At 41.0% G+C, this 22,233-nt stretch overlaps 1 protein-coding gene across 3 annotated transcripts in view; it reads right to left on the bottom strand.

Annotated features, from left to right (window-relative positions):
• Gpld1 (glycosylphosphatidylinositol specific phospholipase D1) overlaps positions 1-21,399 on the bottom strand; it is a 46,471-nt gene extending 25,072 nt beyond the window's left edge. Inside the window, exons 1-11 of one of the 3 annotated variants that reach the window (XM_010622946.3) lie at positions 21,157-21,399; positions 20,681-20,889; positions 17,425-17,480; positions 11,739-11,817; positions 8,400-8,497; positions 7,874-7,984; positions 7,717-7,765; positions 7,041-7,095; positions 2,967-3,074; positions 2,725-2,752; positions 2,499-2,638 (exon numbers count right to left, since the gene is read on the bottom strand). In XM_010622946.3, the coding sequence (XP_010621248.1) occupies positions 2,499-2,638; positions 2,725-2,752; positions 2,967-3,074; positions 7,041-7,095; positions 7,717-7,765; positions 7,874-7,984; positions 8,400-8,497; positions 11,739-11,817; positions 17,425-17,480; positions 20,681-20,777 (821 nt within the window). In that variant the 5' untranslated portion in view covers positions 20,778-20,889; positions 21,157-21,399. Of the gene's footprint in view, positions 1-2,498; positions 2,639-2,724; positions 2,753-2,966; positions 3,075-7,040; positions 7,096-7,716; positions 7,766-7,873; positions 7,985-8,399; positions 8,498-11,738; positions 11,818-16,854; positions 16,996-17,424; positions 17,481-20,680; positions 20,890-21,156 lie in introns of those variants that run through there. The other 2 variants (XM_010622947.3, XM_010622948.3) reach the window with 2 other exon arrangements.
• Positions 21,400-22,233: the final 834 nt, after the last annotated feature.

Raw genomic sequence — 22,233 nt, 5'->3', positions numbered from 1 at the left:
AATGTCGTATAGACGCTCAAATTCCGCGGATTCTGCTGCCAAAAACACATTAAGTACTCCCGGCTCCGCGCTGCAGCACACCGCACTGAGGGTCCGCTTTTACATTTCTGCCTAATAAATCCCTCTGTATCTCTTTAAAAAGACAAACTGCCAATTTAGTGAGATCCTATCTCTACACTAATAAGGAAGGAAGGGAGGGCGGGCGGAGGGGCAGGCTGGGGTAATGGCTCAGTGCAGAGGCCCTGGGTTCAATCCCCATTATTACAAAAGAAGAAAAGGTAGCTAATGACATTGCGCTAAACCTGCAAATACATTTTGACATAAGCAGAGTTCTGGCTGAGGATGTAACCACCAATAATTCAACATTTCTTTAGAAAAGTATGAGTTTCAAATAACAAATGAGCTTTGGAAGGTAACCCATTATTAGTCAGCTAGAAGATTCATGTTAATATGAAAATAGGTGTGAATTTTTCCTTTCATGAATTTATTTGTATTATCTCTTTGGAGCCTTCTCCAAATTTCTCATAAATGTCCATGAATTGGGACAAATCTTTGTGTATAAAGAAGCAATTGATTTATAGAATTTTGTGTCTTGGTCAATTACAACAGAGATCAAAGGAGAAGAGATGTATTCCTTTCTATTATTTCTTCCTGAAGAAAGGATGTGGTCCAGGAGCACATCTTTTCTTAGCTATATGTGGAACAAACCAAAACAAACCCCAAAGTGAGGGGAAAGGGAAGGGGAAGAAGTGGAGGGGGCAAGTTAAAGGAAAAAAATATGAAAAAAGGAAAAAACAGAAACAGTCTTTGTAAACAGGGAGGGGTGGAGGGGTTGAAGGGAGGACAGGGGAATGGGGAAAAACTAGGAACCAAGACATATCACGTAAAGGTACAAACTGCCAATGATGAGTGTCATCATATTGTATACCTAAAATGTACAAATAAACTTTATTTTTTAATGAATTTTTAAAAACCCAAAGTATGTTTTCCAGCTTCAGAATCATTAAATATGGACGACGTAAAACAAGGAAAAGAGGTCATTCACCGCAATGCAACCAAATGTTACAAACCCTTCCAATACAGACTCAGCTTGCTTCTAATAACAATTATAATCACAGGAGCCAACATTTATTAAGTGCTAACTACGTGCCAAACCCTTGGCATGAGCACACTCATGTATTCCTCACAGCCGCTGATAAAGACAGAATGATTAGCAGCTGGTTCCAAATAACTCAGTGGGAGTGGCAGGACTCTCAAGCCTGTCCTTGCTACAGCCCTGCACCTTAAACTCCCAGACTCAGGCAGGGCTTGGGACATGAACCTAAGGCTCTCCTGCTATTAAAAATGTCAGTTCTATTAGGTTGCTTAGCCCTGCCAAATTGTTACTTATTAGGCTTCAGAACAAGTTTCCTAAGCTAAAGTCAAACTCATCAAAGGATATTTTGTTTCAAATCAACACAACATGTAATTATGATTAACAATATGTGAATAGTAGAAGATGCTTTTAAAGGCACAGGAACATCGCCCAGTATATAGTCTAGAGCTCTGCTTCTGTCAGCCACCTCAGCTTAACACCCACACCTCCCAGGATCCTGCCCTGGAATCACCCCCTGGGCTCAGCTCCTGCCTGCAGAACTGGCTTTTCCACCCTGCACCACCTGACCTTCTCATAACTCTTTCCCTAGAGTAGGTGCCTCCTGTGATGCTTCCTCTTCAAGCTCTTACTGACCACCCAGCCCCGCAGCTGGAGGACTTGTCCCCCACAGTGCTGCTGTGAACAGCTTCTCTGAGGGATCCTGGCTCCCTTGGATGAATCCACTACCCCATCTTTATTTGGGCTCTCTGGCTAACTCTTGTCCTGAGCATGCCCAGGAGAGGAAGTAAAGGACCTGGGGTTGAGCAGCTGTCCCACCTGGGCTGCTTTTTGGATTTTTCTTTTCTTTTTGGTACTGGGGATCAAACTTGGGTCCTTCTGCTTGAGGCAGGTGGCGGAACCACTGAGCTAAATCCCCAGCCCTGCTTTTTGGATTTTTCAAGGAAGGCTGCACCATCTGTTTCATTTTGGAGGACAGGGGTATGGCTGGGGCTCCATCCTCTTACTGAGATCAGGCAGCCCTGGCAACCCTGGGCCCTGAGACGTCAGTCTGGGTGAAAGGAGGGTGGACACACAGCCTTAGTGTAGTGGTGCAGCCACCTCAGAGCCCTGGAGAGAAACTCGGGCACCACCCAGGGGTTGATTCCTTCCTGTCTGATTTCTCACAGATCACAGCATTTGCCTCTCCAGCCCTAAAACTTGCCTGGCATCAGCCATGTCAAGCAGGTAGGAATCCATCAAGTTTTTGAGATGACGAAGTTTCTATCCTTTACCTCTTTGAATAAGTTAACACTGTAGGTCATGAGATTGTTTGGTCTTTTTTTTTTTTTTTTAAACTGGAGAATTATTCTGGAGAACAGGGTAGAAAGATGAGATGGGTATAAGAAAGAGAGTAATAATTCACCTGGTACCATTCTCTAGCATGAAGCTCGTCAGACGGTAGATATTTGTGGACCAGAATGCCATATCATCCAGTCCTCCAAGGAAATATTCTTGGAAATGTTCCACCAAAAACGGGGACTTTATAGAGTAGGTGGAATAAAGCTAAAGCAGAGAGAATGAAAAGATAAGTAAGGTGCCACTCCTGCCATGGTACATCCCTTTAAAATTTCAAAGAATAAAGTCTTTACCTTGGAAACAGCTAACATCTCTCCATACCTGCAACATAAAGGATCATTTTGAGAATTGTAGTTTCTATAGATAAATGAAGCAAATAAGAAAAAAAGCACCATCCCATGTATCCAACTATCACACACTGCCTTCAAATAGGCAAAATCCGTAAATGCAGAATCCCTTCCCAGGAACTAACACACAGAAAGGATGCTAAGTCACACACAGATGAGTTGGACACTTTCCTCTGGGTCACACTTACATCTCCAAGAACTGAAGGTATGAACAGTCGACAATGACATTTGCTGTGATGACTTTTCGACCATAGAGTTTCTCATAAATCTCCACTAGATCTTTGACAGGCACATACCTGAGAAATGCATTAGAATAAAATGTGTCGATTCTGAAGGTGGCTATAACAGCAACAGAAATAACAGCTGCTACCAGTTATTCCATAATTATTATATACCAGACATCGTTTCAGTGATACTACCAGTGCCACTTTACAGAGGGGGAAACTGAGGCACAGAAAAGTTAAATATTGGCTCAGGGATGCAGAGCAAACAATTGGTACCCTAAGTATTTAGAAAGGTATATTCAAAGGTTGGAAAGGATGAAGGGCAAAAGCAGCATTTAATTTTGTTAATTGAAGACCAAGGATTTAGCTCAGTGGTGCCACTGCCTGACTTGAAAACACAAGTCCTGAGTTTGATCCTGATACAAAAAAAAAAAATTTTTTTTAATTGAGAGTTCAAGAAAAAATGTAAGGCATTTTCACTTTTTTTGAATTGAACTAGTCTCAAGAATCATTATTTTTAATACAGCAAACACGGCTCCTCATCTTGGCATGCTAGTTTCAGAGAGCACAGTGTAAAGTAGTGAAAATAATTCTATGTCCACTTTTTGGTTCACAAATATTAGTTATTTCTGCTGGAAGAATGGGATATTTTAATTTAGTTTTTTTTTTTTTTTTTTACTCATTCATCTTTTAATTTCAAAATCCCTAAATTGACAAAATCGTAGCAAATAAAATCGGACTCAAACATATTTACAGAAAATAAAGGACTGGCAAGTCCATTTTTTATTTTATAAGATCATTGGAATGACTTTTCCCTATAAAAATAGCTTTAGACAAAAATAACAGAAAATATTTATTTTAATGAATCACTAAACTAGCAAGAAAGTGAAATATTTCCAAAGACCAGAACAAATGGGAACTAGGAAGTCTGGGAGGTAAGCAGAGGGGAAAACCACCTTCCCCTAACATCTGCCAATTCCTGGGAACCCTCCAGGTTGTAGGTTCACAGGAGAACATGAAGTGGGCCATCTCTGCACTGTCTAGAAGACAAAAGGCTAGATATTTTGCATGAGTATGACCTAGAAATAAACCAACATACAAAAAAAAAAAGCACACACACAGCAAAGAAACCTGTTTTCATCTTGGCAATGGAGAGAGAAGGAAAAATATACATATATTCTCAGAAATAGTAACCCATGAATTGCAATTAGCTTTGGCAGACTTACTAGCCATCCCCACAAGTGTTTTGTCCTACAGCCATGCTACCTGTTTAGTCAGAAATCATCAGAGGTCAAGTGTAAGTTAAAGACGTCCCAGATAATAAGACCTCAAGGTAACCTGCAGAGGCCAAACCAAACCCTTGCTGGAGAAAAGGAAACCTGAGTAATTCAAGACCCATGAATACAAACCAAAGATGGCCAGTATAATGGCAGGCAAAGCTGGAAAAGTAGGTATTAAGGCAAAAACATTGCTAGAGATAAAGGGGTCACTACGTTATGGTAAAACGTTCAGTTCACCAGAGGAGATGACTTTGAAACTCGATTGGGTCTAATACTGTATCTTCAAAACATACATATATTTTGACAGAACAGGAAGAAGTTGAAAAATCAGTCATTAAGAGAGGAGAATTTTTAACCAAATTTTTCTCTCAGGTAATCATCAGGTCAATCTGATTTTTAAAAAGAAATAGTAGAAGTATCTTAGTTATAACTTGTAAATCATTTTATTTGAACAGTAGATTTAATAAGTTAGAGGTGATAAGCATAATCAAACATTAACATTAAACCAAAAATTGAAAATCAATCTTTTCAACCTCATAGAATATTTACTAAAATTGATCATATTATAGGATACAAATTAAGATTCAATGAATTTCACAAAAGACCAAAAAAGGTATAAGGAAGAAAAGAATTAAGAATTGAAAAGAATGAAACAGAAAATGAAGCCAGGCATGGTGGTGCACGCCTGTAATCCCAGCACTTGGGAGGCTGAGGCAGGAAGATTATCATAAGTTTGAGGCCAATCTGGGCTACAGAGTGAGTTCAAAGTCAGCCTGAACTGTAAAGTGAGACTCTGTCTCAAAAAAACAAAATAAAAATGAGAAAATGAATGTATAAGGTGGGCGTAGTACTCTTTAATTCCAGTACTCTAGAAGGCTGAGGCAAAAGGACTGCAAGCTCGAGCCCAGTTTTGGTAACTCTGTAGGATCCTGTCTCAAAATAAAAAAATAAAAGGGCTTGCACTGTAGCTCAGTGCAAAGTCCCTGGGTTAAATTTCTAGTACCATAGAAAGGAAGAAAGGGAGGAAAGAAGAAAAAATGAATGTATAATAGATAAGATTGATAAAGCCAAACTTCATTCTTTAAAATAATAAAAGTGAAACATATTACACAAGATTGTTTAAAAATAAGGCAGCATACACATCATGAATAAAAAAGGGTATGTTTAAGTATAAATAAAACAGGAGTAAAAGCTAATAAGTAGATATTATGAACTCTACCAAAATGTTTAAATACTTAGACAAAATGAAAAAGTCCTAGAAAAATACAAAACTCCTTAAGATGAAATTGAGAAACTATATAATCCTATAACCATTAAAGAAGTTTTTATAAGTTTCCAAAGAAAACAACAGGTCTAGACAGCTTTACAGACAGATTCTATCAAATATTCAAGAGATCAAAGTTCTAGTCTTACAGAAGCTTCCAGAGAATATGAAAGGAAAGACACTCTCCAGTTGCTTCTAGCAAGGCTTTGATGCCAAAAAAAAAAAAAGAGGAAAATTATACATGTTCACTCATAAACACAAATACAAAAACTCTAACAGAAACAACAAATACAAAGAAGATACATCATGATAGAATCAAGTAAGCTTTATGTAATATTAGCAAATTAATATAATTCATTACATTAACACATAAGAAACTATCTCACATACGGAGTAAATGTTTAACCTAATCTATCTGATACTAATATATGAGTAACAAATGTTAGCAAACTAGAAACAGAAGGAAACTTTCTTTGATCAAGAGAATCTACAAAAATCCATAACATTATAATGATGAAACTTTGAAAGCATTTTAAGATCAGGAACAAGGGGCCGGAGATTTAGCTCAGTGGTTCTGCTGTCTGCCTCTTAAGCACAAGGACCCAAGTTTGATCCCGGTACCAAAAACAAACAAACAAAAAAGATCAGGAACAAAATAAGTATGCTCAATATCAACACTTCCACCCAGCACTGTATTTGAGATACTAGCCAGAATGACAGAGCAAGAAAAAAAAATGCAAAGCAATATGATTCCACTTTGGAGACTATAACTGCAAATCTATAATAAATTCCAAAGAACCACCATGTAAGTTAATGGTATAGCTTGGAAACATTGCTAGGTACAAAATCAAAATTTAAAAGTCACTTGCATTTCTATAGACCAGTAATTAATTAGAAAATATAACTTCAAAAATTACTTATGGTAACAAAGAAAAATAAAAGTCTCCTGGACTAAATCTACTAAGTTGTATAAAAGCTTGGTAGAGGGTGAAGGGAGGGCACAGACAAGAGGAAAAAATGAGAACCAAGACCTGTCATGTAAAGGTACAAGATCCCAATAATGAATGGAATTGTACTGTACACCTAAAATGTTCCAATAAACTCAATAAAAAAATACATGAAAAAAAAGCTTGGTTGAAGAGCTTATAAAAAGTCATTCAACAACACTTAAATGAAATATAAAATATATACATAGGGAAAAGAATTGCCAAATTGCTAATTCTGCTGCCATTCACTTCCAGAGTCAATAAACATCTAATCAAAATTCCAACAAAGTTTTTCTTCAAGCAAGTCAACCTGATTCTAAATTTATGTGAAAGAGAAAAGCCCAAAAATAGGCAAGGTTCTTTTGAAGAAAAAGAAGGACAAATGTCTCAACTTGTCCTAAAATAGGGCTGAAGCAAAATACACATGTGTGCTTAAAACTACACGTACATCCATCAACACCTGGTCTGTCATTTAGACGTCACATATCTAAAAGGATGTTGCTCTTACCAGTGCCGAGCGAGGTAATTAAAATTAAATTCAAACTGGCTCACCACGTCTCCTCCTGGGGTATGAGAACACATACATATGAAAGGTTAATGATAACACAGCGTGTTTCTTCCAAAACAAGTTCTCAAAAAAAAGATTATTCACTCTTCATCGTTGCTTGTTTCTGTTGTTTTAAACACGCATGTCTTTAAGAAAAAGGAATCTTTTAAAAATGCTAGCTAACAAGGTATATGAATTAAGAAGTTATCTAAAGAACTCTTTTATATCATGGAAAAACAGACCATAGGGGTTCTTTTAAATAAATACCATTCACCACCTAACTTGTGTTTTAAAAAGAATTTAGTGTAGAGAAAAAATAGTTTTTCAATTTAAACCTAAAGAGATTAGGAGATCTAAAATGCACTAGTATTTTAACTAAATATAAGTTTCCCTAAAAGTATGATAGAAACCAATGACAAAATGTATTTTAAATAAATCAAAGCATATACAACTACTTAGAAACACATCTCTATATTGAATAGAAATATTCTAAATGAAATATAGTATTAAAATAGCTAGTTAAGCATATGCTACTGGCAAAATATAAAAATACAAATTTAAAGTATAGTAGTGATTTCATTTTAAGTGAACTATTGCAACCACAGGAGAAAACTTGGCAAAAATAAACAAACAGTACCGAAATCACCAGCTGAATGGGCATCAGAATAGGAGCCATGAAAATCAATCTGAGAAAGAAAAAGAAGAATCTGCTGTGTATTACAAACTAGAGCCCAAACCTTGGCTAAGACAGTTGCACTCCCACAATTTCGGCCGCTACAGAGATGGATACTCACAGCCCCCATGGTCCTGAGGAAGCCCTGTTCAATACCCAGGCTGTGCCAGCTCACATCTGCCACCATATGAGAGGTGATTCCAAACAAGAAGGCCACCAGCTTCTCGGTGTTCTGTAAGGAACAAATTGCAGTCCTGTGTGTTTGGGTTATTACCCTATGAAAAGCCTATGTATATAAAATGTCCATTATCAAGACTAAACAAAAAATTTGAGGCAGGTATGTTGTATCTTCTAGTCACCAAAACCTACATGGAACTTTAAAAAATGTTCTGTGATGTCTTAGAAGTGCTTTCAGATTACCATGGGAGCAAAATGACCAAGTGACATGCCCCAAACTTGTTTTTTCTCACAACTTTTTCAAGTATCAATTATGTATCTACTGTGTCCCAAGTCCTGTGTTTGGCACTGATGGTACAATGGCAAGTAGCTGTCACAGAGCCAGGGCACAGGGTTCCAGTGGGGTAAGTGCAAGTGCAAAGACCTCGGAGGTATGGGGTGCAGGGTTTTAGGATGGAGGGAGCACCTACCTTCTCCCAGGGAAGGGGAAAGTTCTCCCGGATGTAATGGACACTTGCATTGAGGAACGGGGTCCAGTGTGTACTCTCAGACACATCATGGAATTTTCCTGATGAAACAAAAGTGGGCTCTGGGTTCCCCAAAATCAGAGTCGCCAAACCTCCTACTGCCAGCATTGCTGTGGTGTCCCTTCCCCTAGCTCCTTCCAACACCCCCACCACCACCGTTTTCTTCCATTGCTGTTAAAGGATGCTTCCTGGAGCAGAACAGTGGCTGTCACCTTAAGACTGGCAGGGGCCCATCCCTGTGGCAGCCCTCCAGGAGGCCCAGGCCAGCCTGAGCTGCTCCCAGTACCTCGCCTGAACTGGCTACAAAGGAAGGCTCCACCTCCATGCCCGAAGAGGGCCTAATTTAATTGGCCTCCTCTGTGAGCACAAAGGAGAATGGCTGCATTCAAGGGTGACTGGATATTAGGGAAAAGCTAACACAGTTGAAGTTAAGCTGTTTGCCAGAGAATGTACCAATGGATGCTAGAAACCAGATGAATCTTGTGTTACTTTGATTGCTTGTGTCCGTGTTTGGGTGAATAAAAGCAAGAAAGGCCAGGGACCTCAGCTGACGCCCTGTCTGTTATTCATCCTCCTTCGCCCCATGGTCAGGGAGAATCAAGCTAGGGGTCTAGGTCCCTGAGCAACAGGTGGTGCCCCAGCAAGGGGCTGGGACCGGAGTAACCTACAATTGGCGCCCAACAGGGACCTGATACCAAAGCCGCCTACAGGGGCCTAAAGCTCAGGAGACAAGTTTGGGTTGCTTCATTTATTTGTTGAGGAATTTTAAATGTTTTCTTTATCTCTCACAGTCATTCTCCCCAAAAAGCACAAAAGGCAAACTTTCCACCGGTTTTCAAGCACTTTAAAATAATCATTTTTAAATGGCATAAGCTCAAGGGGTTCACACAAGCATCACTGGAGTGGGTACACCATAAAGCATTTCATTAGTCCAGAAGGGTAAAAAAGACAAGGACGTCACCCATTCTCAATCTCCAAGTGCCACAGATTCTTTATGGGCTTCCAGTGTCACAGGACAAATGGAAAGGAAGCAACATGCAGGAGCTCAGACCCCGCCATTCACACAGTTTTGTGCCATAGCCAAAGTAAAAACTGCCTGCACACCAGCATAAGTTATCAGTTTTTGTGAAAGTTCTTTCCAATGAAGTTGGAACTAAAATATTTGACTTGGTCCAGCAGTTTTTGGTAGAGAGAACTTTAAACAATTCCTACTCTGTAGAATATAGTAAAAGTCTAGAATGGAGTATCAGTAGCTCTTTGGCCCAACCTCCACTGAATGGAATCACCAGATTAACTACAGTGGTCCCTCCCTAAATCATACAGCCCAGAAGCCAAAGTGGCCCCAGGGCATGCTGGACGCTGACCCCAGCCAGTCACTGTCCAGAGGGTAAGGATCCCCTGTCCACACCATCGCACGAAACTCACCAGGGATCCCTCAGGTCCGTGCTAACCCCGGTAAGACCAGTTACACCTCTATCGCCCAATGTTGAATTAAATTATGGCAAACATGAAATATCTGTATAACGAAGAGGATTGTTTTGGGCAATTAAGTATCTAAGAATGCTAAGTACTTTCAAACAATTCAATAAATGTGAATCATCCAAAAAGAAAGACAGAAAAAGAAAGCAACAAAAAGAGCTGGGAGTGGTAGAGCATTCTGTAATGGCTCGGCTTAGGAGGCTGAGGCAGGATGATTGCCATGAGGTCAACCTGGGCTACATAGTGAGTTCAATGCCAGCCTGGACTACATAGAGACCCTGTGTCAAAACAAATAAACAAAAAAACTACTGTTGAATTAGACGCGTATGAAGACAAACTCAAAGTTTAGGAAAATCCCTACAAATCTATATTTAAATTCTTTTAATTGTTATATATTTATAATTCCCTTTGAGTTATCATTCACACCCCAGTCTCAATCTTTATATAACAGTATATACTGCTTTATAAAAACATGGAAAATGCTAAATAGTTTACATTTTTTTCAGAATATTTGTCTTGTCTAGCTCTAAAAATGGCATGCACTAAATGTTTCTCAAATTTAACGAAAACGCCAAATTCTTCTTTCTTTTCTGCATAAGATATCAAAGGATTGTTAAAATACTAGGGACAGAAGGGCTCCCATGCACATGGTGTGGCTAATGCTAAATTAGAAATAGGTTAAACCAATAAAAGAATTTAAGGGGGGAAAAAAGAAATAGGTCAGAAAGGAGGAGAACTATGAGACATGGGCAAAATAACAGGATGAGAAAATAACAATCAGACACAGAGGGAAACAAGGGGGAAAAATTACAAATATGAGAAATCCAAAGCATGGGATTCTAACTGCAGGAGTAGCCCCTAAATACTTCAATGACCCCAAAAGACATCATTATATATATATATATATATTTTTTTTTTTTAATGAGATAAAGACAGCTAACCCTGAGACAGCAGATACGGCTTCCACAAGAACTGAGTGGCTTTCATTCATCTCTGCACAGCCTCTCCATTCTCTCCCACCTGCAGAGGGACTCTGAGATCACCTGCTGCAAGTGCCTTCATGGTCCCTTGGCTTTGGTTAAGCTGGGTTTGGCCAACACAGTGAACAAGAAGTCAGAGAACAGGGGAGTGAGGGTGAGGCTGGGAAGTCAGTGGGCTGGCTGCTTCCGCCAGGTGGCCTTCTTCATGAAGCTGTTTTGTCTGCAGGTGTAGAAATTGCTCCCTGCCCTGCCCTGTGCCTTGGGCTTCCTTACATCCAGTCCAGATCTGTGAAAATGAACGTCTTACTAAACACTCCTCCAGGATCTCACTTTGAATGTGACTACTGTGCCCCACCCCCACTGGGGCTTTAATTGACATAACCCATGAGCCCAGGTTATGGATGACACCACCTTAGATTTGCATGACACTTCTCAAATATTCTTCATGAAGGCCAACAATTCAGTCAACAGGCAGGGCCTGCATGGTCACTGCTATATCACGGGCGTGGAAAGAGATTCCGCATGTGACTTTTTCAAGGTCACATGCTGACAGGCAATATAGAAGGCACAGAAACTCAGACCCTTTGATTTCTTGCAAAATGTTTTCACCCTTCCACAAACCAGTAAAGCAAGTAAGGACGCTGAGAATAGGTCTCATCGAAAAATAAAATGTTCTGAATTACTGTGCTTAAATGGATAAGTCATTGACTACCAATAGTGGAAAACATACTGGGTTATTATATGCTTTCATAGTCACAGCCATTCTTATTAACCCAGTAAAAGTGACACCATGTGGTCTGCCATCTTTACCTGCAAATCTTACCTGATTTACAGAAGCTGGGGTAAAAAGCATCAGGAAATACGGCCCCAGCCTGATATGCATCTTGGTGTTCTAGTAACAGCTGGAAAGCCAGAAAACACAGATTAGTGGGCCAGAGGGGTCAAGCTGGGCAACATAGAACTCATCAGTTTCTAGCTATGAGATTTGGGACTGTCAAGGGAAGGGATAGGTGGAAAGAAAGGGAACAGGCAGGCAGGCACAGTAATTAAATGATGAAAACTATTGCAAAATTCAAGACAACACATTACAATGTATAACAGGTTCTTGCCTACCAAACATTGCCTAATTAGAAAGCAATAAAGATAACCTATTTAAATTTTATCTCCTGCCATTTTTTCTGTCTATCCAGCACAGCAGGATTTTCTTGAGCATATTATTGACCCAGAGCTGGTTTGTGATAAGATTTGCAAGGATCTACAATGAAATAAGATAAACAGACAGGTGCATACACACACATTCATAGCAGTTTGTAGCTGTTACCTCTAATTAGTCTGATGGTATCCTTTCTGCTTCTAAGTGGTTAGAAAGATACCCTTTCCCATTTGAAATTACCTGAAAAAGATGGTAAGGTTTTCTTTCCAGTGTTCTTCCTCGGGAGAATGGCTCCCTATGATGTGCCTTGGCAGCATGTGCCCAGACTGCCCGCCCTGAGTCTGATGGAGCAGAGCCTCCTGCATGGATCGAACTTGCCTGGGCTAATGTGGAAGCATGTGGCGCTTGAGCAACAAAGGTGGCAGAGGCGTGGTCGTACAGTGTTCATAGACAAAGTACAAGGCATCCAGTTTGCAAGAGGACTGTGGCTGCAGTGATGTAGTATCACAGCCAATTGTCAAGGAGGTGGTTTCTTAGTTTCCAAACCACCTATGAGTTCACTGAATCTGCAGCTAGCAAATGGGGAAGTGTCTGTTGCTGCCCATCAGCTAAGGGTTCTTTTGCTCAATTCAGATGGAAATTGCAAAGTGCAGCATGGCTAGTGGCTCTGCTCTCAGCTCTTAATATTACAGCTCTGGGGCTCTAAGTCACCCTAGCAGTCCCTCTGTAATCAAGGGTAACCCCTGCCAACCACATGGTTAATGGCCAGTAGACACTGCCGATCCCTGCTGCTAGTCTCTGGAGCTCATCGGGGCTGGCCTCACATTTGTATCTCTTTTTCAAAGCAATATGCTCCAGGATGAGAAGCCAGAGTACATTTCCAGGACCTTCTGAGTCCTCATTACCCAGATTTTCAGGACCACTGGTACAGGCTTTTTTTGAACCCAGCCTGTGCTGCAGCACAAAGAGGACAACACATCAGAAGGAGCTCTTCTAGATCAACGCAAGGAGTATGACAGGAATTGCTGCTTATATAGTAGCAGGGAACCTATGACTAGCCCAATAGTCAAGCTCGTGATTGGCTCAAATTTGAGCCTTGATTGGCCCAAATGCAATTCTCCTTCTCAGCTCCAATTCACACCTGCTGTGGTCAAGGCAGACATCATCCAGGGAAGGCATGGGGTGTTGGGATGTCCAGGATTGTCACAGCTGTCATGGCAGCAGTTCACAGGAATGTTGGGAGGTGCTGTTTAACTGATGGCTGTCACATCTCCATGAAAATGGTGTGGCCAAAGCTGAGGGAATTTTCAGGAGGGCTGGTTGTGTTTACCATAGCTTACTGGGGTGTGAGGAGTTGGGGATGAGATCCTCCCCGGATCTCTGCCACTTTATTAGGGAGGCAGCAGCCACAGGAGCAGGTAAAAGGGCTGCACTTCTTGTCAGAGCAGCCTGGAAAACAGACACCAAGAAACCTCAAGGGCGGCAGGAGGACACTGGGGCAAGTTGTCCCCATCCATACTCAGGAGGGGAGGGAGGGGAGTGACAGCTGTGCGATAAGTCGCGCCCCCTTCTGGTGTAAGGGGCTGTTTTTATTAATACAACATTTAATAAACAGGACATTTTTATTTTCCAACAAGGACAATAGTGTGGACTGTCCATAGAAGCAACAAAGAACTACCTTGAGAACATACACAAAGAAAAGGCAGAATCATCTATTTTTGTTTTGTTTTGCCCAGAGAAAAAGAATGATTCCCTCCTGAAGACACTGAATGCCATGCCAATCAGGAAAGCTGGGCCAAAAACAGGAAGAAGCCACCAGTACATTGACCCCTCACATGTTAGGCTCTGAGAGGGACATGTGTCAGGAGACCTCACCACTGCTGCTGTGGAAGTTGCTGTCTCCCACCAGGCTCTGAGGCCAAGCCCTCCCTGTGGAAGGAGACAGAACACCATCAAGACCACTAGGCCTTTCTCTACTTGGGGGCATCAGTCACACAAATCGATAAAGTTGATCAAATCTCTTTCAAAACATAGCCTGAGTTGGACCTTTGTCACTTAAAAACAATAATTAACTTTATGAATATTTACCTTACCAGCCAGTGTTCAAAGGACTTTCTTAAGACTGGTTGGATCTACATCAACCAGTGAGGTAAACACATTATGTAACGTGACAAAATAATTCTAAAATAAATTTTTAAAAATAAACCTGCTAAAGAGTCAGGAAACTGCTAGAGAAAACAAAAAGGAGGAGCTCTGAGTGAGGAGGTATCTTTCACATATGAAAATATATTTTCATGCTACAGAAATAAAATAGTAATGATACTGGGACCAAAAGAACCTACGGGACTGGGGTGCAGCTCAGTGGGAGAACACTTGCCCAACAGGCACCAGGCCCTGGGTTACATCTCCAGCACTCCATCCCCTAAAAGAATGGAGCCACAAAGCAGAAGAAAAGACTACAGGATCATTCCCTCCTGAACTCAAGCCAAGAGTGCGAATAACAATTTTTGATAGGATGAATAAAGGAGGGGGTAATCGACAACTGGGTTTGTCACACCCTAGAACAGCAAAAGTGTACTTTCTTTACACTGGTGAATCTGTGTGTTGTGTAGGTGACACTGAGTAGAAATTAACATTATCAATAACAGGTCACTGGATCCCCATCATGCTTTATGCCAAAATAAATACAAGGCAAACTAGAAAGGTAAGTATCAAAAATGGAGTCAAGAAATTAACAGGTCAAGATTTAAGGTAATAATCCGAGTGAGAATGATTTTTCGAAGCATAATGCACAGGTAGAAATTATAAAAGAAAAGGTTGATGCAATTTACAACACAAAAATTTAAGAGTTTTATGACTATATCTCTTAGCAGAGTACTTACTAATTAATTGAAAGGCAGAAAAGTATTATTAACTTTCCAATATAAAAATTTGGCAGACACAGCCTCAACCCAGAGATAAAAAATTAATACAGTATCTCCAGTACTTCTGCTTTCAGAAACCTGGAATAGGTATACTTTTCCTTACTATTCCTGCTAAATATGACTAAAAACCCTGGACATTATAAATAAACATATGATGACTCTGAAAAGTGAAGCTGAGCATAACTTCTCCAGATTCTCTTTTTGCCTCAAATATCTCAAACTACATACTGGAAAATTACACATGTGCATATGTACACATGCATGCAGACACACACATACACCAATAAAAGCCTATTCTTTATAGGTATAGGCAGGGGAAGGACAGGCTAACAAGACAAAACTTTGAACAATAACCTCTGACCGAGCTGGGAGAAGTGGTGCACTCCTGGTAATGCCAGCACTCAAGGCTGAGACAGGAGGATTGCAAATTCAAACTCAGTCTGGGAAACTTAGCCACCTAGCAAGGCCTGTCTCGGCAGGAAGGCAGGAGGAAGGCAGAAAGAAGGCAGGCAGGAAGAAGATAGGAAGGAGGTGCTAGGGATATATCTCAGTGTAAAAGCTCCAAGAACTAGAGAGATCTAAGAAAGAAAGAAAGAAAGAAAAAAAAAAAAACAGACTCAATAGATGCCAACACTGAGCTGACCAAGATGTCACAGTTATCTGACAAATATTTTAAAACAGCCAAAAATGTTTCGGTGATCAACTCCAAGTACCCCTGAACAAACAAACAGTGAGTCTCAGCAAAGAAAAAGATACAAAGCAAAACTAAATGGAAATTTTGGAACTAAAAAACACTATAACTAAGATAAAAATTAACATCACTGGAAACTCACATTGCCCCCTTCTGACAATGCAGGGAGAAGGTGGCAGCAGCACGTCAATGTTCCAGGGGGTTCCTGCCCAAATTCATCACCTGCAGAGGAATCTAATCTCAAGGCACCATCAGACACAACCATGTCAAGGTACACTACTCTGAGTGACTCAATTAAACCTTCAAAAACTTCAAGGTCATAAAGGCATCATATTACAGTGCTCCATGCACGCTCATGTTTATAGCAGCATGATCCATAATTGTTATGTCTTGGGGCTCCTACATGTTCATCAACAGATGAAAGGATAAAGATGTGCTATTTACACACAATGGAGAACTCCTTTGCCACATGGAATGATAAGCTTGAGGCGTCTGTAGGAAAATGGGTGCACCTTGAGACCATAACGCTAAGTGAAATAAATCAGATACACAAGGCTGCCTGGCTTCTCTTATATGAGAAACCCAAATTATAAATAACAAGTGAAATGAGATAGTAAAGGAGTAGGGAGATAGATCTTTCTCAAACGGGAAGGAGATCAAGAGATGGAGGGAGGAGGAGGGAAAGGGGATTTAAACAATTAAGATATGTTGTGTATGTGCACCAACTCACACAAGGAATGCAAACATTATGAAAGCAGACAGTAAGCCCAAGGAACAGTCCTAGACTGGAGGAAAGTAAAGGGAACTGACAACGAAATACAACACTTGGACTTAGACTTGATCTTGGATTTATGTTGAACTTGGAAAGGACCTTGGAAAAATTGATGAAATGTGAAAGATAGAATTGAATGAGTGGTATTTCAGTGTTGACTTCCCTGATTATGATCAGTGCAGTGTAGTTTTTAGAAAAGCATCTTTGTTTTAGGAAACAGGCAATGAAGTGTTAAAAGATAAATAAGAACCATATCCACAACTAACTCCAAGCAATTCAGGAAGAAACAATGTGTGTAAACTGACAAACAGGATGGAAAGGCCAGGAAGGTAAGCTGTGAACCCCTGGAGAAATGAGGAGAGGGTATAAGGTAATTATTTACACACCACATTCAATTACCATTCTTGCCACTTTCTGAAGCAATTCCAGAAGTTCCTTTCATGTCCTTACAAGGTGGGACCCAAAATTTTCAATGAATGCTATTGCAGAATGCCATCCAATAGAAAGGCAGGCTTGTGAGAACATTACCATGTGTCCTCATTCACCTTATTCGCTGGATTAGGTGCCAGGTGACTTCTGGTTCTTCTACAAAGTCAAAAATGATAATGAAAGGTAAACATTTTCAATCAATTCAGGACACCAAGGCAGCCATGACAGCACAACTAAAGATAACCACAAAAGAAGACTTCCAGAACTGCTTCAGAAAGTGGCAAAAATAATGGGAGAAGAGTGTTCAGAAGGGTAATTTGAAGGGGATTGGTGGGAATGTGTCTTTTAGTGTAATAAAGTTTTAATATGAACGTTCACCATATTTTTCCATCACACCGTGTAAACCTTTTAACCATAATACTAGTTTTACAAAGACACAAAAATGACTTAAAATTAGTTTAAATGTTCATTAGGACCCTTGTATGGCACCTACTGAGGAGAGCTAATGTAGAAGGGATGTAAGGAAAGTCAAGGGCTCACCTCTTTGTAGTTAACACGCCCATGTGGGAGCTGCAGAAACTCCAGAGCTCTGTGTCCTGAAGGAAATGAATATAGTACACATGTCAACTATAATTACTACATAATATCTTAAAAGGCAAAGATATAACTTTGCAATTGTAAAGAGTCAAAGAAGCAGGACATGAAATTTAAGCATGTACTTAATTGTGATTTTCTTTAGGCATAGTCACATATTATTAGAATACAAATGAAATTTTTGTGGTCATGTAACTAGGACTACGGCCTTGGGTAAGTCACTTCCCCTCTCTAGGCCTCAATTTCCTATATGAAATTCAGTCAACAGCCCCCACTTGTCACATTTGTTGAGAGCTACAGACTAGAATTGCTAAGAGGCAAGAACGTTAAGGTGACACACAGGAACTCAAGAAGCAAACTGCCATCATCCTGTCTGCCTCCAGACTGAGGTAGAGAATAGGAAATATGACCGAAAGCCTAAAATGTTGTCTAATCACTGGTCCCCAAGACTGTTCTCACATGGAGTGACAAATCATCTCAGAAGGCCACCTTCTCCACTCAAACAGACTCACAGCCTGAACCTCCTCAGAAGCAACAGGACTAGCATTCCTGTAAAGAGACCTTCAAAGGTGACACCCTACTCTACTGTGAACCATTTCCATTTTTAAAATTCATAATATATATGTTGTCTAATCACTGGTCCCCAAGACTGTTCTCACATGGAGTGACAAATCATCTCAGAAGGCCACCTTCTCCACTCAAACAGACTCACAGCCTGAACCTCCTCAGAAGCAACAGGACTAGCATTCCTGTAAAGAGACCTTCAAAGGTGACACCCTACTCTACTGTGAACCATTTCCATTTTTAAAATTCATAATATATATAAATCCATTCTTTGGGTTCCAGTGATTTACAGACCTAAAACGCCGAATGAGATCAGTTCAAGTTAACCAATGCATACAAAGATCAACCTTTCACAAGCATGATGGTGCTTGCCTGTAATTCCTGCTACTTGGGAGGCTGAAGTAGGAAAACAACAAGTTCAAGACCAACCTGGGCAACTTAACAAGACCCTAACTCAAAATAAAAGCATAAAAAGCTGGAGATGTAGCTCAGTGGTAGCGTGTTCCTGGGTTCAGTATCCAGTACCACACATACACAGGGGAAAAAAATGAACCTAGAATTTATATCATCTAAATTATTAGTAAACAAATGCTAGAGTTTTACTCTCTTGCATGAAATTTCTCTCAATCTGTAGATTCTGTTTTAGGATTTGCCTTTAATTATGTTCACATGTATCTTTAGATGTAGATAGCCTTAAATATCCATTAGAATGCTTGTTTGGTAGCTACTGAAGAAAGGTACTTCTCACAGATTTTTAAACTCTTATAATCACTAGAAAGTTGAGGTTGGGCATGGTGACACACGCCTGTAATCCCAGCACTCTGTGAGGCTGAGGGAGGAGCATAAATTTGAGCCCAGCCTGGACAATTCAGACTTACCAAGAGTCTGTCTCTAGGTACGCTAGGGATATAGCCCAGCGTAAGGTCTCTAGGTATTCTAGGAATATAGCACAGTGTAAGATACATGAATAGCTAAAATAAATAAATTGTAAAAAGTTGGGTATTCCTATTCACATTTGTTCCTCTTTAGCATACTTCTATGTTTTCAGCCATTTCAACTACACAGAGCTTAGAGCTGGAAGAAACTTCAGAAATCATTAAGAAGCTTCACCTTTATAGTGGAGTTGGGATAGAACCTAGCTTAGAGTTTCTTTCCCATGGTTTCCTGGCTCCCTTTCAGCAACAACTGTTTAAGGGAAAGAACACTGGACTCTTATGAGGGTGTGTGATTCTAGGCCAGGCTGCTAATAGCTCAGCTGTGAAACTCTCTAGGATGTTCTTTAATCTGTAAAATAAATGGACACAGTGACCTCTAGTATCCATTCATATTATAAAATTCTCTGATCATAGGCTCCTGCCTACCATATATTTTGCACTATGTTTTCATGTTTTATTTGCAGTCTTGTTCTTTGTAACTCCTGGAGACAGTATAACTATAAAATACTACTACTTTTATTTTAAAACATCAGGTATATCTTAATGAATCTAAAATTGTTGCATCCTGTAATATATTATGAATTGCCTTACATTTTCATGTAAAAAATCACAAATTATAATTTATTCAAGAATCAAATCCTGGGCCAGGGATTTAGCTCAGCGGTTCAGTGGCCTGCCTTGTAAGCGCAAGGACCCGAATTCAATACCCGGTACCCCAAAAAAAAAAAAAAAAAAAAAAATCAAATCCTTTTATCTTCATTGTTCTGCCTACACATGCTAGCAATGGCAAGTATGTGAGGTGTTGGATATTTTAATTAGCTTGACTGTGGTAAGCATTTCACAATATACAAGTGTGTGTGTGCACAATTATATGAGATACTACATTCGTATGGTGGCCAGCGCTTATACTCCCAGCTGGAAGGGAGACTAAGGCAGGAAGAGTGCAAGTTTGCGTCCAGCCTAGACAATTTAGCAAGACCCTACCTCAAATAAAAAATGCCGGGATACAGCTAGGCACTTTCTGGGTTCAATCCCCTGGATGGATGGATGGATGGATGGATGGATGGGAGAAGGAAGCAAAGGACAGACACGTTATGTTGTACACCTTAAATTTATTCATTTTTGTCGCTTACACCTCAATAAAACTGGATAAAATTTTAAAGACTACAGTGTTTGTGCTGCCACCTACCTATATTTAAGCAACTATCTTTGCCCTGAGGTCGGTGACACCTCTTGTGGAGCCCCCTCCTGCGCAAATCCTGCCATCGTTCTGCCTTTGAAGCCAACCAACATTCACCCTCCCTGGCTTCCTTGACTTTCCTGAAGCTGAGCACCTTTAAAAACACCAGACTCACATGACCCACTCCCCTGGTACTCAGAAACGCCTTTCCTTGGAACTGTAAAACACAAATTAATTCCTCCCACCTCCTCTCCCGTGCTTCCCGGCAGCCTCCCCTCTACTGAGCTCCTCGCCATTTCCTACCCAGAGCGGCACCCAGCACGCCCACGGCCAAGGACACATCCACTGCCCCGCTCTCCTCTCCCCAGCCCTGATGACCCCACCCCCGGCTTCTTCTTTCCACTCTCAGGCTGCTCAGCCCAGCAGGAGAAACTGCAGCAATACAAGGGACAGATTTTTCAATCTCTTACCGTCTCTTGACAGATTTCTTGTCCTTCGAATAACACAAGACCCCAGGACTCACCTATTTCTACGTGTGTCGAAAGGCCGCACGGGGAACTTGGAGGGCAGAGAAAAGCCAAGAGAAGCAGCAGGCCAGACCGCAGCCAGAAGGCCGACATGCTGTCATCCCCCGTGGGCTTCTCTGGCGACGGGGGGCCTTCCGAGCTGTGACGGCGCTGTGACTCCAGGATCCAGGCACAGACCAGGGCTTTCCCTTTGTGCGGGTCACTGCTGGGAAACCAAGCCTCATTTCAAAATAATTCTGCTTCCCAATAAAGTCAACCGCTTAACTACTGTTTAGCTTCAGGAGAACAGCAAACACACTCTGCCGGCTTGGGAGGAGGGCAGAAGCCAGCCGATGAATCTGAAGGCTTCTAGCTGCGAACCCTGCATCTTCTGACCCAGCCATTCCAGGCTTCATTTAAACATGAGATTGGTATGGAGGTGTAAGCAGGGCTGTCCCCAGATATTTTTTGCTTTCTACAACAAAAGGCTCACCTGTGGCTTTGGTCGATCACTCTATCAGACTGCCTCGCTCACTGGGGCAACAGCTCCTGCATCCTTTCAGCCCGCTGATCAGATCGCCCTGCTTCCTCCGGGAGGCCAAGAGAGTGCTGGGAAAGCTTTTATGGTGATCAGCTGGAGCCGGCTTCTCGTTCAGTATTTGGCAACAGATACCAACACCTGTGAGATTACACAAGTGTAACCATTCCTGGTCTTCCACCACGGGTGCTTCTAATAGGGCTGACTGTGAGTCTGTTGCCAGGTCAGATTCCTGGAGCCCAATCACAGGTTCCCATTCCGCTTGGGAGGTGGAGGGGAGGGGACAGAACTGGGCTAGGAAACTCTAGTTTCTTTTCGAAAAGCCTAGGCTCAGAATATACCTGTTACGAGTATCCAAGCAACAGCACTAAATCCATGGGGGGAAATTTAGGTCAAACTTTTCATAGAAATGATGCTGATCTTAAAGTTCAAATTATGTATGTTATACATTAAAAGCAAAAGAAGAGCTCCTAAAAGAGTGAAGGAAATGGTATCTGTTCTCAGGCTACTACAGTACTAGGGATGTGCACTCTCAGCCATGGGCAAAGTCTCAGAAAATGAACAGTGGGAGCACTATTGCTTCTAACTACTTAGGCCAGAGGCCATAAACTTCCATCTTATTTAACAGGGAATTACAAATTTAGATCAACTTTTCCTAAGATAAGAAAATTCACATAGAAGTGTAGATTTCAAGACCTAAAAACCAAACCAAGAGAACTTGTCTCCTGAACTGACACCACGGGACTCAACAATCCACTGGAGTCAAAGAGTCAGCAGGCTCCTTCGCAGGGCTCCCTGTCTTTCTGTCCTGCTGTGTGCAAGATATGTGTTAATTTCTGTGCTTTTGTGGCCACCAGAGGCCTTTGGGTCTGCCTCCTTCTCACTCTGTGTCTCAAAACACCTGAGGGTGAGCTGGTGACATTTACAAGTGGGGGCTTTGGTGAAGGCAGCAATACAAGGGCAGCCAATCCATGGTAATGGGAAAGACCTTCGAAGTCACCCAGGAGCAAAACAAGGCTGCCTGGGAGGATT

This window comes from Fukomys damarensis, unplaced genomic scaffold (assembly GCF_012274545.1).
Source record: "Fukomys damarensis isolate Sample0158 unplaced genomic scaffold, DMR_v1.0_HiC HiC_scaffold_10, whole genome shotgun sequence".
Classification (NCBI taxonomy): Eukaryota; Metazoa; Chordata; class Mammalia; order Rodentia; family Bathyergidae; genus Fukomys; species Fukomys damarensis.
This window is presented reverse-complemented; position numbering and strand designations above follow the sequence as displayed.